The sequence below is a fragment of the Mus musculus genome, chromosome 5, assembly GCF_000001635.26.
Source record: "Mus musculus strain C57BL/6J chromosome 5, GRCm38.p6 C57BL/6J".
Taxonomy (NCBI): domain Eukaryota; kingdom Metazoa; phylum Chordata; class Mammalia; order Rodentia; family Muridae; genus Mus; species Mus musculus.
Genome location: NC_000071.6, coordinates 48479827 through 48494846, shown reverse-complemented (window position 1 = coordinate 48494846; position 15020 = coordinate 48479827). Strand labels below are relative to the sequence as shown.

The window sequence follows — 15020 nt, the reverse complement described above, 5'->3', positions numbered from 1 at the left end:
TCATTGCCAACAAATACCTCTAACAGAAAATTCTCAAAATAATTGGCCATTTTCAAGGTCCTTTTCATTTTCCATGTAATATATGAATATAAAGTAGGATACTATTCTAATTAAAGACTTTTTATTTTGGTTTTAAAACACTCAATGCCAGATGTAAAGAAATCTTTTCATACTAAGACTTATCAGAGCTTCTGATGCCCAGGATGGTTTGTGCTTGCCTTGGAATCTCTTACCATCTCTAATGGTTTGATAGTGTTCTCTGCATGGGTTATGCGTACATTGTCAGCTTAGATTTAATTATTCACATATGCTTCATGTGCACTTCAAAATAGTTCCTGGTGGGTGGATAGATGAAAGGTTGTAAAGGCAAGAAGAGTCAAGAGGGTCATCACCTTTGTGACATTAAAAAAAAAAATTAACATTGTCAAACACTTTAAAGAGATGCTTACAAGGCCTGGCCCAGGTTTGAACTCTGCCTATGGATATCAAATGCTAGAATAGAAAGAAGAAATAAGTAATTCGTGGCAGTTACTCTACCATCCCTATCGACTGTACAGTGTTCAGACTTAAGTTAATTCCATTATCCCCGGTACTATTTAGTAACAGTTTCAGGCCAATATTTGTCAGCAAAAGGCAAAGAACTAAGGGATGGAAAATCAGATATATAGGTGTACACCATGTGTCTGTATATAAGTCTTTGAGATAAAAAAAAAATGAAAGGAGACAAGGAGTTAACCTTGTTGGCAGAAAAAAAAAAAACACCTTTGTATATTATTTTCCAGACATTTTTCCCTCAGGCTAGTGTTGTCAGACTTGGACACAAATCAAAAAAGAGTGTAACTCCCTCATTCTAGGGGCTCAGGAGATAGTGTCCAATGATGTCCAATGAGGAACATTCCGTATAGTGTAGAATTGAGATAAGGCCTTGATAAAACTTTTTGGCACCCCAGCAATGCTTACCACTTGTCCAAGCTTCTTCCTATTAAATAATAGACAACGTATCAGAAAATATTTAAGATTGTCATGACATTATTTACCTACTTACTAGTTTATCAGATTAATTTAGTAAAAGGTACACATTAGGAATAAAAGCTCAAAGGATGTTGCTATAAAAAAAAAAGAAAAAGGAAAAGAAAAAGAAAAAGAAAAAGAAAAAGAAAAAGAAAAGGAAAAGGAAGTTCAGGATTTGACTACACGAATGGATTCCTACTCAGATATAATCTTAAGGTTGAACTACTAATAGGATGTATAGATGGGTTTTGGTACAAGGACTCATGAGCCCCGCTGGCTCTTGAACTCATTAGGAATTTGGCCTTGACATGCTAATTCTCTAGCTTCAGCCTTCCAAATTGGGGATTATAGATATATGCTCAGCCTCAGTAGACACATTTTTAAATAAACATATTGAATTTTGAAGGGCATCTTTTATAGATACATTCACTTCCTACCATTGAGATGCTTCACATAGTTTCTCTGTGTCTTCATGTCTCTATGTCTCTGTTCTGTGCCTTTGTCTCTCTGTCTCTCTCTCCCTCTGTCTCTCATCCCTCTTCTCTGTCTCCCTATCTCTCTGGGTGTCTCTCACTCTCTCTTTTGTCTCTCTTCTCTGCATCTGTCTCTCTGTCCCTCTGTGTGTTTTTGTCTCTCTCTCTGTCTCTCTGTCTCTGTCTAGGTGCTCTGTCTAGGTGTCTCTTAGTCTCTCTCTCCTCTCCCCTCTCTCTCTCTCTCTCTCTCTCTCTCTCTCTCTCTCTCTCTCTCTCTGCTTCTGGCTCTCTCTGACTGACCGATCATTCTCATGTACTAAAGTTTGTGCTGTAGGAGTGGCAGGCCAATGGTTTGGTAATTTCTAAGTAAACAAGGGAACTAGAAGCCAGCCAGAGGAATCTGTTAATATGAGTGTTTGTCTTTAAATCAGACAGCCTAAATGCATTTCTCCAAACCCACATATAGAAATGGGAGAATTGACTCAGAAATTGTCATTTGACCTCTACATATGTACTCTGATATATGTGCTTCCTATTACCACTATGACATATGATCATACAATAAATAAATTTAAAGTAAAATTGTTTAAAAAAAAAAAAGGTCTATGGCTTCCTAGTGAAGAGCCCTCTTCTATGTGAGTGGAGCCTGCATCCAAAAACCATGTCAGCAACACCCTTCTCCAATGGATGATTTGGCTGTTGTTTTAGAATCATTGTGCGTAATCTTGTGCCTGTAAAGCCATGGTACTGGGGCTAGGGAGATGGTTCAGCATCTCCAGAGCTCCTCCAGAGGTGCAGGGTTCAATGGCTAGCACCCACATGGCAGCTCACAATTGTCTGTAACTCAAATTCTAGAAGATCCAACTCTGTTATACAGACATACAGGCAGGCCAAACACCAAATGATTTTTATAAAGGTCAGAGGACACACATACTTCTTTGTATAAAACAATCCTTTAGAGTTATATCCAGGAGGACAGAGACTTCTGGTAGGGTCAAATTTGCATAATGATCAGCTATAATGGGCTTCTACCGTGTTTTAAGGGAAGTTGTTGGAAAGATGCCTATTTTAAAACTTATCTTGTTGTTCCCCGGTGATTTAAATTCCAGTTTCTAGCCCAATTGTGCCATGGCCTGCGGGACCTGTTGACTGAAATTCAGGACAGCTTTGGCCCTCAGAGGCATAAATCTAAGGAGTAAAGAATAAAAAGAGACAGAAGAAGAGACAGCCGGAGAGCTCAAGTGTGTCTGGGTTTGGGAATCTGTTTTCTGATTACAATTAAGTCTGTTAGAAAACCCATGAATTAAAATATTATTTGAATTCTCAGATACAAACACAGCACTTGGATCAGCTCCTTTGCAAGATGCCCGAGTTTTTCTAGTTTGCAAGGGCCTGGCACGCACATGAGCTCAGAGCCCCTTTTGGGTCCACTGTTTTTGTCCCAAACAAAGCAGCACCTCCATCCACACACACCTGTGTCTTATCCCCATCTGCACCTGTCTCCTTTGTATTTCTCATTGGCAGGGCATCCTTTGCTAGCTAGAAACTTCCATATTGTACTTTGGCCCATTTTGCTTGGAACTTCTTATCTCCTAAGATTTTGGAGTTCACTGTTGTTATCTCTCTAAACAGTTGATGATTTCAAATTGACTAAACTCAGACCATTGGTGACAAAAAAAAAAAAAAAAAAAGGCAAGGACTGATTCCCATGTGCCATGTGGCTTTGAATAAGTTATTTCAACCCTAAGTGTCCCAGGGTGCTCCTTCTATAGTGAAGGCCATAGTGGATATTTCACTGAATTTATATTAGTATTGAAATGAGCCAGGCTTGATAGTTCTGTGAACAGTGATGGCTTCGTTATTTAAAAACAAACAAACAACATCAACTACCAAAACAAACAAACAAAACAACAACAACAAAACAAACAACACCCCCCTCACAGTGTTTCATTTAAAATACTTGGATAATTAGGTACCAGGCAGATGGAGATACTGGTCTGTTTCATTTCTAACTAGCAACTTGACTGTGAGCTACTTAGGTAAAGCCCAGCAGCACAGCCTTATCGCACAGTTTTCTTATCTGGAAAAAAAAAAATGAAGTTGGTAATTCTACCCTTGAAGAATGTTGTGAAAAGCAAATGATGAAATTAGCCAGCAAACTTCCTAGGACCCACTGGGAATCCTAAGTAACAAGACATACTTTAATTAGTTTTGTGTCTCACCTGAATTTCATTGGAGGAGAGTGTACTGCAGACCAAATGTATTCAGCAACAGAATTTTACTTTCTCATGTGTGGGAAGGCTACAGATCTAAACTCAGAGAAGCAGTAAGTCGCTGTGCTTTCCTGTCATCTACATGAGGAATTTCCTTTATGAGCAGGCCTAGGAGGTCTGTCACTGTCCTCATAAACATGCAAGGCCTGTTGGGTGTTGGATTAATGCCCCACAATAATGACATTTTATAATCCCGATTATGATCAAGGCCCTGCCTCTAAATGCAGTCATGCAGAGGATATATCAGTCCATGTTCCTTTACTCACTTGGGCTGGGGAGTTTTTGATGAAATCATATGGTTTTCTTAAATAGTTTCAGAGATGGAAAGTTTAAATAATAGGATGCCAGCTCTGATGAGGACCCCTCTACTGTATTATATCATGGCTAGGGCATCATGGAGGAAGCACATGAAAGAGCAGGGTGTGTCCTGAGAGTAGATCCAAATTGGGAGAAGGGAGGGGCCAGGAGAATCTTCCATGAGCCCTGCCTTTTAAAAGTCCCACCATCTTTTCACAGCAGGGCTAAGAGGAGCATGTTTCAGCACATGAAAACTCTGAGGGTATCCTCATCTAAGTCACAGCAAGACACTGGGCCTTCATCATGTGAATCTGGGTGACACAGTTCATTCCATACAAGCAAGGATCAGATAGCAATAGATGGAAGGAAGAACAGGCGCCAGAAAATGAATATCATTAACTTCTCAGACATTGGCAACACACAGATGACAAGAGGTCACTGTTATTTTTTTGTCACTGTTTTGTCACTGTTATTTCTCTCAGAACAAAAAGAGAAACTGTGGAAAAGGAGTCACCTCAAGACATCAAGGTTTGGTTATAAATGAGGTCCCTGTCTTTTCTTCAATGTGACATTTGGCCATGAACTCTTTTCACTCTGTGAGGCTCAGTCTCCACATGTGTGACAGATGGTCGGGGATACTTTATTTCGGGGGTTGTTGTAAAGAGATCTCATCTATCTCCTGGCACACAGCAGGAATTTCATCAGCTTTAGGTACTGAGTTAGACTCTTCCAGAATGCACGTTCCCAGATGGCATCAGAGTCAAAGGTTCCCTGCAGGATGCTGCTGTGCTCCTCCTATGAGAGTCATCACTCAGGAACCAGAGTTGATTGCATCCAATGCTGCTGCTTCTTAAACCTAGCATACACTGGCAATTGCTGGTGATTTTAAGAATCTTTTATGGTGCCTGTCAGGTCCCTAGAAATAGAAACAGCCCTGTGGCAGGCCAACATCACAAAGAAGTGCTAGTCAGTGGAAGAAAACAAGGGAGCCCACAGGCAGACATGCTGAGAGTGATTCCTTTTGAATAGCACATGAGATAATCACCCTGTTATACTACTTAATTCAGTCACACTGACCTCCAGCCTTCGGCCTTCTGTCTCAGCTGCAGCATCTGCAAGTCTGTGACAGCAGGAGAAGGAAACTGTCCCTAGTGGGTAGTGTAGTCAGACTTGCTGCATCATACATAGGTTGTAGGTTAATGCGTTGGTTTGTTCCTCACCATTGTAAAGGTCACTGGATCACTGCAAGGCCAGCCTGTGATTGAAAAGAGTGTTTGGAAAAGCCGGTTAAACTCTCCTCCACTTTTACTTTTATTCCATATTTCTCAGAACAATGAAAAGCGCATGGTGGTTTAGAGAAGACATTTTAAGTCCACTGATGTCCTGTAGATCACAGTTTGAAAAGTTCTTCTCTAGGGAAAACTTTTAAGTTCACAGGACTCCAGAACAATGGGAACTCTAGCATCATTAGCAACAGGTCATTCATTATTTATCCAGTCACCAAATCACTGTGACTCCAGGGTAAATATTAGGCTCAGAGGGTATTCAGATGTGTGAGGCTAATCGTGTTTTTAAGGAGCCCACAAGGGATACATCAAACATAAAAATGTTATTATGTCATACTCAGTCGTTTTCAACCTTCCTAATGCTGTGACCCTTTAATCATGTTGTGGTGACCCCCAATCATAAAAGTATTTTGTTACTATTTCATAACTGTAATTTTTCTTCTATTGCTATGAATCATGATGTAAATATCTGATACTCATACCTGATATCCGATCTCCAAAGAGCTCATGCCCCATGGGTTGAGAACTGCTAGATAGTATAGCTGCCAGATAGCACCTCATATTGGGCCGCCTGGATCAGCTTCATAGAGGATGCAGGAATGCTTGGATTGGATCTTTGAAAATTTATACATTTTAACAGAAGAACAAAAGGAAGAGGATTGTAAGTTGAAGAAATTCTACTTATATGATGCAAAAGAGGCATACAGATGACCTTACGAAGTTGAAGTCTTTCTACTTGACATCATGCCTTCATGTTATGCCTGAAGAATGGCATTCATCTGTATCAGTTATATAAGAACTCAACACAAATCAGGCCACTAATACACAGCTACCTTGTGAAATAACTTTTCCTGCATCCTTTATCCTGTTTCCATCTATTGGAGTTTCTCTTTAAATTCCAGGCTATGGTCAGTGTGTCAATAAATGCCTAGCATCTTTTTCTGGGCTACTTTCATTGCTTCTTCTTACACGATGCTAACGTACTACTTACTTTTGTAAGTTTTATCCTTCTCTTTATTTTTAAAAATGCTATACACTTATATGATAAATGTGATACTCCTTCTTCATTTTTTCTCTCAAACATCCTCAAACTCACCACTAACAGGATTCCTCCCAACTTCATATTACTTTTCTTTTATAAACTACAAAGCCCAACTATAGCTATCCTCATATGTGCATTAATGTGATTCTATTTACTGAAGCATGAGAAAGCTATCTGTGGACACATCCTCAAGAAGTAATGATTCTCCATTCCATAAACAAATATCCAGTGCCAATAGATCCTTAGTAAGGGGTTGGGCCTGGATATGCTCTACATCATCTGTGCTACAGTTTTGCCTGGCTTTATCTGTATTGGTCTTGTAAAGGCAACCACAGTTACTAAGAGTTCAGGACTACATTAGCCATGCTATGTCTAGAAGACACTTGCCATTGCACTTCTCTGCTTTCTCTGGCTCTCACATTCTTTCTGTCCTATTCTTCAGTGATGTTCATGGAACTTCATGGTACCACCACCATGAATAAGATGATAAAAGATTTCCTTTAATTTATATAGTTTTACTTTGGTAATTTGACTACATGTATGTCTGTTTGAGGGTGTCGTATCCCCTGGAACAGGAGTTAAAGGCAGTTGAAAGCTTCCATGTGGGTGCTGGGAATTGAACCCAGGTCCTTTGGTAGAGCAGCCATTGCTTTTGCCTGCTGAACCATCTCTCCAGTCCTGATAAAGATGTGGTTTATATAGACTCAAATACTTAGCCTCTTATTCTCAACACTTTAGCCAGCTGTGTGTTTCTCCATTGCCTACCATCCTTTGTCAAAAGAAGCTTCTCTAGCCAAAGTTGAGAGAATCCCAAGTCTCTGGGGATAAGCATAAATGTTTTGAAGGCAATTTGATTACAAGGTAATTTATAAAAATACCAATAACAAGTTTTACCCAAGAGTCTATGATCTCCAAAGATTTGGGATTTCAACGAAAATTGCAATACTAGGCATGAAACTTTGCCCTACGGAGTCTGTCTCAAATCTAATAAGAAAGAAACTTCTTTCCCTTTAACAGCCATGCAAGTATTGATGTTTTGCCTGGTAGGTCAGTATTGCAGCATTCCAGGTCCAGTGTTAGGTAAGATCATTTTTATCTTTTCTTCCTCAGCTCCCTAAGTAACACCCCCATGCTACTGGGAAAGATCGCCATCAGAAAGAACATTTTTGATCAATTTTTAGATTGGCTTCTCATCCTGTAGCCTGGAGCTTACCAATGATGGCTAATAAAAAAAACAATGGCACTAGCCTGTGTTGTTTTAGAGACCCCTTGAGCCTCCTAGTCAATGATTCACATGGAGTCATCCCATGCCTTGCCCTGGGAGTTTCATTTAGTAACCCATGTCTTCCAGGAGAGACATTGTCCACAAATATGAGATAAATCTGTTCAATTGTTTTTTTTTTTTTCAGGTTTCATTTTGAAATTACCTTACTAAGGTTTTCATAAGCCTTTTTCAGAGACCTTGAGTGTGGCTTAACCCACCCCTACCTCTCTTTTTCCCCATTTCTTTGTCCCCACCCCTCTTAATTCTTTAGATTTCAGTATTCCATAATCATCTTTCATTTTATGTGTGTTCTATTATCTCTTCTGTGATTTTTCTACTGGTAGTGACTAGTAGGCTTCCATGTGGTTTTTTCTATCATCTTACATCGGGCTAGCCTGTCCTTTATCCCCTGATTTCCCCCATAACACCACACTCTTCCCTGTTTAAAGCCTTCTGTCTTCAGCACCTCACATCACTACTTTTATCATACTTATAATCTACTCTCCCCTCTCAACTAACAAGCCCCTATCAAAGGCCTGGCTCTAGGTCCCTGGATTCCATTTGTGATCAAAATTAAATACACAAAAGAAACTACTTGAAGCTGGAATCTACATATTAGAAAGAATAAAGGGCATTTGTCTTTCTTTCTGGGTTGCCTAACAGTATCCATTTTTTCCACTTCCATCCATTCAATTACAATTACAAATTGTCATTTTTATTAGGGCTGAGAAATATTCCGTTGTTAATATGTACCACATTTTCAGGTCCATTTATCTGTTTATGGACATCTAGGTTGATTCTGGTTTTAGGCTTTGTAAATAGAGTCTAAATGAACATTGATATGCAAGTGTCTCTGTAGGAGGATATAAACTCTGTTGGATATATGTCTAGGGGGTCATATACCTGAATCTTAGAGTAATTCATTTTATTATCATTATTAAACTTTTTTAGAGTTACTCATTTTATATGTTCTTGAGTGTCATGTCTACATGTATGTATATGCACAAAATGCATGTCTTGTGCCCAAAGAAGTCATAAGAGGCCATCTGATCCCCAAGAACTGGAGTTACAGATGGCTGTGAATCTCTAAGTGGGTGCTGGGCAAATAACTCTGATTCTCTGCAAGAGCAACAAGTGCTGTATTACTGAGACGTTATCTCTCCTTTCCATATTTCCTTATGTGATAGATTTTCTATTTATTTTAAAAGAATACCCAGATTAATTTTCAAAATGTATGTACTAACTAGTTAACATCCTCACTTACAGTGTACAGGTGTTCCAGCTTCTCGGCCTAGAAAGATGGTTCACACAGTAAGAACAATTGTTGCTCTTGTACAGGATCCAGTTTTCATTCCCAGGATCTACATGGTGTCTTACAGCTGTCCCTAACTCCTGTTTCAGGGGATACTCTGCAGACACCAGAGGCACCAGAAATGCATATGGTGTACCATAAATAAATCACTAAAAGAAAAAAAGAGTCCCTGTTTTGCCATATCCATACCAGAATTTGCTGTCTTTTGTATTACTGAGATGATCATGTTGGGCTGAAATAGTCTTACAGCAGGTTCAATTTTCATTTCACTGATGTCTAAGTATGCTAAGCACTATTTTAATTGTTTTCTAGTTATCTGAGTTCTTCTAAGCCCTTTTTATTCCATGCCATTGCCTATATTTTAGAGCAATATATGTTCTTAATGTTTATGTGGTGTTATTTATTTATTTGTATTGTCCTGACATTTATCCTCTGTCAGATTAATGGTTAGTGGGCTTTTTCCTCACATCCTGTGGGCTGTCTGTTGACTCATTTCTCAGTTTCCTTTGGCATACAGGTTTTTAGTTACATGGTATGCCATTGTTGATTTGTGGTCTTATTTCATGCACTACCAGAGACTCATTCAAAATGTTCTTCACTATACCTACAAGTTGAAATTTAAAAAATGAATAAAAAGATGGTATTCCCATCTGAAACAAGGCAAAGGTGTCTACTTTCTCCACTCATATTCAACATAGTGTTTGAATTTTAGCTAGAGCATTAAGACAGAGATGAAAATAAAAATAAATGGTACAAATAGGAAAAAAAGAAATCAAGGTATCATTATTTGCAGATGATATGTTCTTTAATATAAAAGACTCCAGTAAAAAATCCCCTTTGTGGATAATAACTAATTCCAGCAAGTGGCAGAATAAAAAACTAAGATGTAAAAATCACCCATCTTCTTATAAACCAATGACAAAGAGATTGAATAATACATCAGGCAAATAATCTTGTTCATGTTAGTCACAAAAAGTAAATTACCTGGAAATAATGATTTTATTTTATTGTTTCATCTTATATTTTCTTTATTTTGTATTTTTATTACTCATTTCATTCATTTACATTTCAAATTGTATCCCCCTTCCTGATAGCCCCTCCACAAATCCCTCATCCCATTACTCCCTCTCTCTCCTGCCCTTTGTTTCTATGAGGGTGCTCCTCCACACACTAACCCACTGCCCCCTCACCATTATGGCATCCCCATATACTGGGGCACCAAGCCTTCACAGGACCAAGGGCCTCCCCTCCCATTGATATCAGATAGAGCCATCCTCTGCTACATATGTATCTGAAGCCATGGTTCCCTCCATGTATACTCTTTGGTTGGTAGTTTAGACTCTGGGAGCTCTGGGTGACTCTGTTATTTGACATTGTTTTTCCTATGGGGTTGCAATCCCCTTCAGCTCCTTCAGTCCTTCCCCTAGCTCTTCCATTGAGGTCCCTGGGCTCAGTGTGATGATTGGCTGTGAGCATCTGCATCTGTCTTAGTCAGGTGCTGGTAGAACTTCTCAGGGGACATCCATAGTCGGCTCCTGTCAGCAAGCCATAACACCCTGAACGTGCCTTATCTTGTCTGATTTTCTTTTTTTTTTTTTTTTTTTTTTTTTGGATCAGGTGTCATTTGTTTTGACAAGCACACATTAGTTCCTTTACCATTATTGGCTTCCTGCAAAGTCTTGAGAGCAAGAGTTAGGAGATGGTTAGATTGAGTTTCTCCTGACCCTCTCTACTCACCATTAAGAGTCCTACCCCTAGTGTCCTCAGTAGACAGTTGAAGATAGAGTGCAACCAATAGTACATTTCCATTTCAACAGCTGCGTATCTGTACATTTCTAATTGAACTGTGGGGATTGTGTTGCAGGACCCACAGGCATGAGATATAAGGAACTGTGTAGCCCCTGTTCTCTTTAGCTCTACTACTCTCTTATATCTGCCATCTCCCACTGAATGGCTGTGAGGAGTGGATGAGCTTTAACAAAGAATATTCACTAATGGATCTACCTCATTCTTTACTATAAAGATACTGGACTAAAGAGTGCTGTCCTTTGAGGCACAATTCCTTCAAACTTGTGTTTATATAGGCATAGGCTAAATATACCCACAGTATTAGATGTAGCTTGAGGACAGAACATTTCCCCTTGACAAATCTTTGAGCTATATTGTATTATACAAAGCCAAACAGGCATTGCAAGTTCTGAAAACTGATATATTAAAAACGAAGATATATTACATTATTGTATTCCAAAATTATATTAAAGTTTATATCAATTCCCAGTCATATTGGTACAAAACTTTTTTTTTTTTACACAAAGCATCTTTGATAAATTACAGTGTATATATAGTCACAGAGTAAGATATACTAGTATACTAGCACTCATGTAAACTGGGTTCATTGCATGACACGCAACAGACTATCAAGTTACAAGTACCTCAAGGCCCCAGTCCTTCTGGCAAGCTGCAGAAGGCTGGCGTTTGGCTAGTCCAACTGACTTCTGTTGCTTTGTTACTTGGAAGCTAAAATTACAGGTGCTTGTGAGTTACTATGGGTTGAGACTGGGTGTCAAACTTTGGACTTTGGAAGTGAAGCATATATGCTTTTAACTACTGAGTCATCATTCCAGTTCCAACAGATTAGATCATAATTCTATCTCTCTTTTCCTTTCCCAATATTTACCTAATATACTTAAGTATTCTCATAGATGCATATGTTCTAGGCTGGCACATATATTCAAGAGTCACCACCTCAGTCACTGGTTTGAACATATCATCTGTAGAGCCTGTAAAAACAAAGAAACAAACGAACAAACAAACCCATAAAAACCCCTCCCATTTGAATGGAATGCTCAGAAAGAACAGGAGAGTCCCGAGTGCACAGAATATGGAAAGATGGGGATTTTTATACGATTCTATATTTAAAACTACTGCTTAATATACAAACAGAAAGTTCAGTTGATGATTTTTATACATTTCAAGCTCTTCTGCATAAATGCTAGAATTATAAAAATTACATTGATCAATGGCTATTTAAGGAAAATCATGCAGAGATGACTAAGTTTAATATTGTGAAATCTGAGGCACGGAGGCAGCTTCCGTCAGTGTGAGGATCCTTCCGGGAGGGACAAGCCACTGAAATCTCCAAAGTGTTTTTGCGCCTGTTTTTCTGGGTTGCTCATTCTGGGTCTCAGGGAGCAACAATTATGCTCAAGTCTCTCTCTGGTTTTCCTCTGCAGACAGCGTGGAAGATGAGCTGGAGATGGCTACTGTCAGGCATCGGCCTGAAGCCCTGGAGCTGCTGGAGGCCCAGAGCAAATTCACCAAGAAAGAGCTTCAGATTCTTTACAGAGGATTTAAGAATGTAAGGACGGCCTTTTTAACCTCACCTTTACCCAGTTTACAGGGGAAGACTAACAGCGCGTACGGGACGGGGCAGGAGCACACTGTCCTGTGAGAGTCCAAAGCCTGTACATCCCGTTTCTCATCCCTCTTAGTTCTGAATACAGTCAGTACCCACTGGGACTTTGACTGACTTTGACAAGCCAGTGATGGGAGAGTGTAATTGACTGTCAGACAAAGATGGGTCCTGAAAGGGTTTTCTTAATTAAATTCTTTTATTGAGATTTTTTTTTCTTCCTTGGGTATAAGCATTCCTATAAGAGCTTCATTTTTTTTAAACTATAAACTAGTGTATGCTTATAAAATGTTATTTGACGCCACAGGCATCCAAACACACCGAGGAGGCCTGTAAATGGCAGAGGCAGAGTTCAGCACCAAGCAGTCTAGCTTCAGAGTCTAGGAGAAAACGGCTAGAAAAGAAGTCAAAAAGAAGTGTCAAAGAGCCACCTAAAATCCAAACAAGGTCCATGGCCTTTCCCCGGTCAAAGGAAACATCAAGAAAGCACATCAAATGAAAGAGTAACTGCAGGACCAGTATGAACTTGGGGAAATAAGTGTGAGAAATGGACCTGGTTTTCCATTATGTCGTGTCTCTCCTCCCCATCTCGTTCTCTTTGTGTTTGTGGGGGCAGTGCTGTGGGCATGTGTGCATGTGTGGGTATGCATTTGTGCATCTGTGTGCCACATGTGCACCAGGGGTTAAGCTTCTATTTCTTAACTTAGGTACCACCCACCTTGTTCTCTGAAACATGATCTAACTTGTATATAGCTTACCAAGTAGGCTAGGCTAGTTCAGCAAGCTCACATGTTCTTCTGGAGTCACTTTCCACCATGTTGGAATTGCAGACATGGTTCAAGGCACTACCATTTTGCTCATAGACCCTAGGGATCAAACTCAGGATCTCATAGTGTTCAGCAATTTACGGACTCAACTATCTTTCCAGCCACAAACTTCTCCCCAGTGTATGTGTGTGTGTGTGATGAGTCTGTGACCCTGTCTTTCAATAAAGCATTTCTTATACATACCACTCTTTTGGAAAGAAAAGATATGGAATTGTAGATGGAATTTGATAAACAATGGTAAACAACTTATACAAATACACCAGCATTTGCTATTTTAAAATCCTGTTTGGGGTAGTCTGAATATATGTCTCTACTCAAAGACTAGTACTTTGGGAAATTAGAGCTCTTCAGTCTTCAGTGTTTTGAACTCAAATCTGGATTCATCAAATGAATGACTATCAATTTTTTCTTTGATTATTTCTTTGTCTGCAGTAGTGGCCTGTACTCACGTTGATGAGTAGTGCACTCAGTGTTAAAGGGAAAAAAAAATACCCAGTGCTTGTCTCATAGATTAAAGCCTGTTAATTATGTCCATTTCTGGTACTAGGAAAATTACTGTGTTTTATTACTTGAAGAAGACAATACTGTCAGTCAATCCAAACCTCAGGACCCACGGGTTGTCAGAGCCTGGTTGTCTGTTACACTGATGTGCACATGACCTCCTTCCCAGATGTATCACCATCAAGGGGAGTGATAGCATGGGTCCCTCAAAGGATCAAGCTAAAAATCAGTGTCTCAAAAGCCAGAGAAAGCATGGCCTCCCTTTAGAGAGTTCATTGCATGAGCAGAGTGCCCAAGCTTGCTGCTGTAAGTCCATGTAAGCATGGCTTCCTTTAAATTATTGTTCGCACATCCAGTTGCACATCAGACCAATATTGTAATCTTATACAAGGCATAAACCAATGGAGGTAGCCATAGGTATTCTTTTTTGTTTCTTTCTATTATTTTAATTTTAGGTTTCCAAGTTTGGATATAAAGTAGGAAGTCTCATTATAAGGTTTCCTTACATACTTTATTCTTGGTCCGCCTTCTCTGCTCCATTCTTTCAACCCTCTGCCTCTTTCATGCTAGACACCTTCCTGCACAAACAAGTTCACCTTCTCCTTTCATGTCTTGTGTATTTTTTTTATATTATTTGCTCTTTCTCTCTCTTTATCTGTGTGTGTGTGCATGTGTGCTTATGTGTGCATTTGTGTTAGTGTGTTATTGTATCATTTATGTGATGTGTCATGAGTATACTGAACCAGCAGGTAGTTCTTCAGTAACAAGGTTTTGGGGAAGAGTGTCCAGGGAATCAGAGATAAAAAGGACAAAACAGATGAGTCCAGAAGGTCTTGCATATGATATGTCTTATGCCAAGCAAGCTTTTTAAAAAGTATATCTTGCTGGGTGGTGGTAGCACACACCTTTAATCCCACCACTTGGGAGGCAGAGGCAGGTGGATTTCTGAGTTGGAGGCCAGCCTGGTCTACAGAGTGAGTTCCAGGGCAGCCAGGGCTACACAGAGAAATCCTGTCTCAAAAAACAAAACAAAACAAAACAAAAAAGTATAGCTTCGGGGCTGGTGAAATGATGGATCAGAGGGTAAGAGCACTGACTGCTCTTCTGAAGGTCCTGAGTTCAAATCCCAGCAACCACATGATGGCTCACAACCACCTGTAATGAGATCTGATGTCCTCTTCTGGTGCTGTCTGAAGACAGCTATGGTGTACTTATTTATAATAATAAATAAATCTTTCTTTAAAAAAGAAGAAGTACAGTTTATATAGTGTGTGTATAGCACAGTGGGGGGGGGGGCGGAGTCAGCAGGCAACTATCATACG

General features: G+C 39.5%; 1 protein-coding gene across 11 annotated transcripts in view; it reads left to right on the top strand.

Moving 5' to 3' along the window:
• Positions 1-15020, top strand: part of Kcnip4 (Kv channel interacting protein 4) — a 1135620-nt gene that overhangs the window by 1030276 nt on the left and 90324 nt on the right. For all 11 annotated transcript variants that reach the window (NM_001199243.1, NM_001199242.1, NM_001199244.1 and 8 more), the window contains one exon: positions 12192-12316. In NM_001199243.1, the coding sequence (NP_001186172.1) occupies positions 12192-12316 (125 nt within the window). The remainder of the gene's footprint in view (positions 1-12191; positions 12317-15020) is intronic.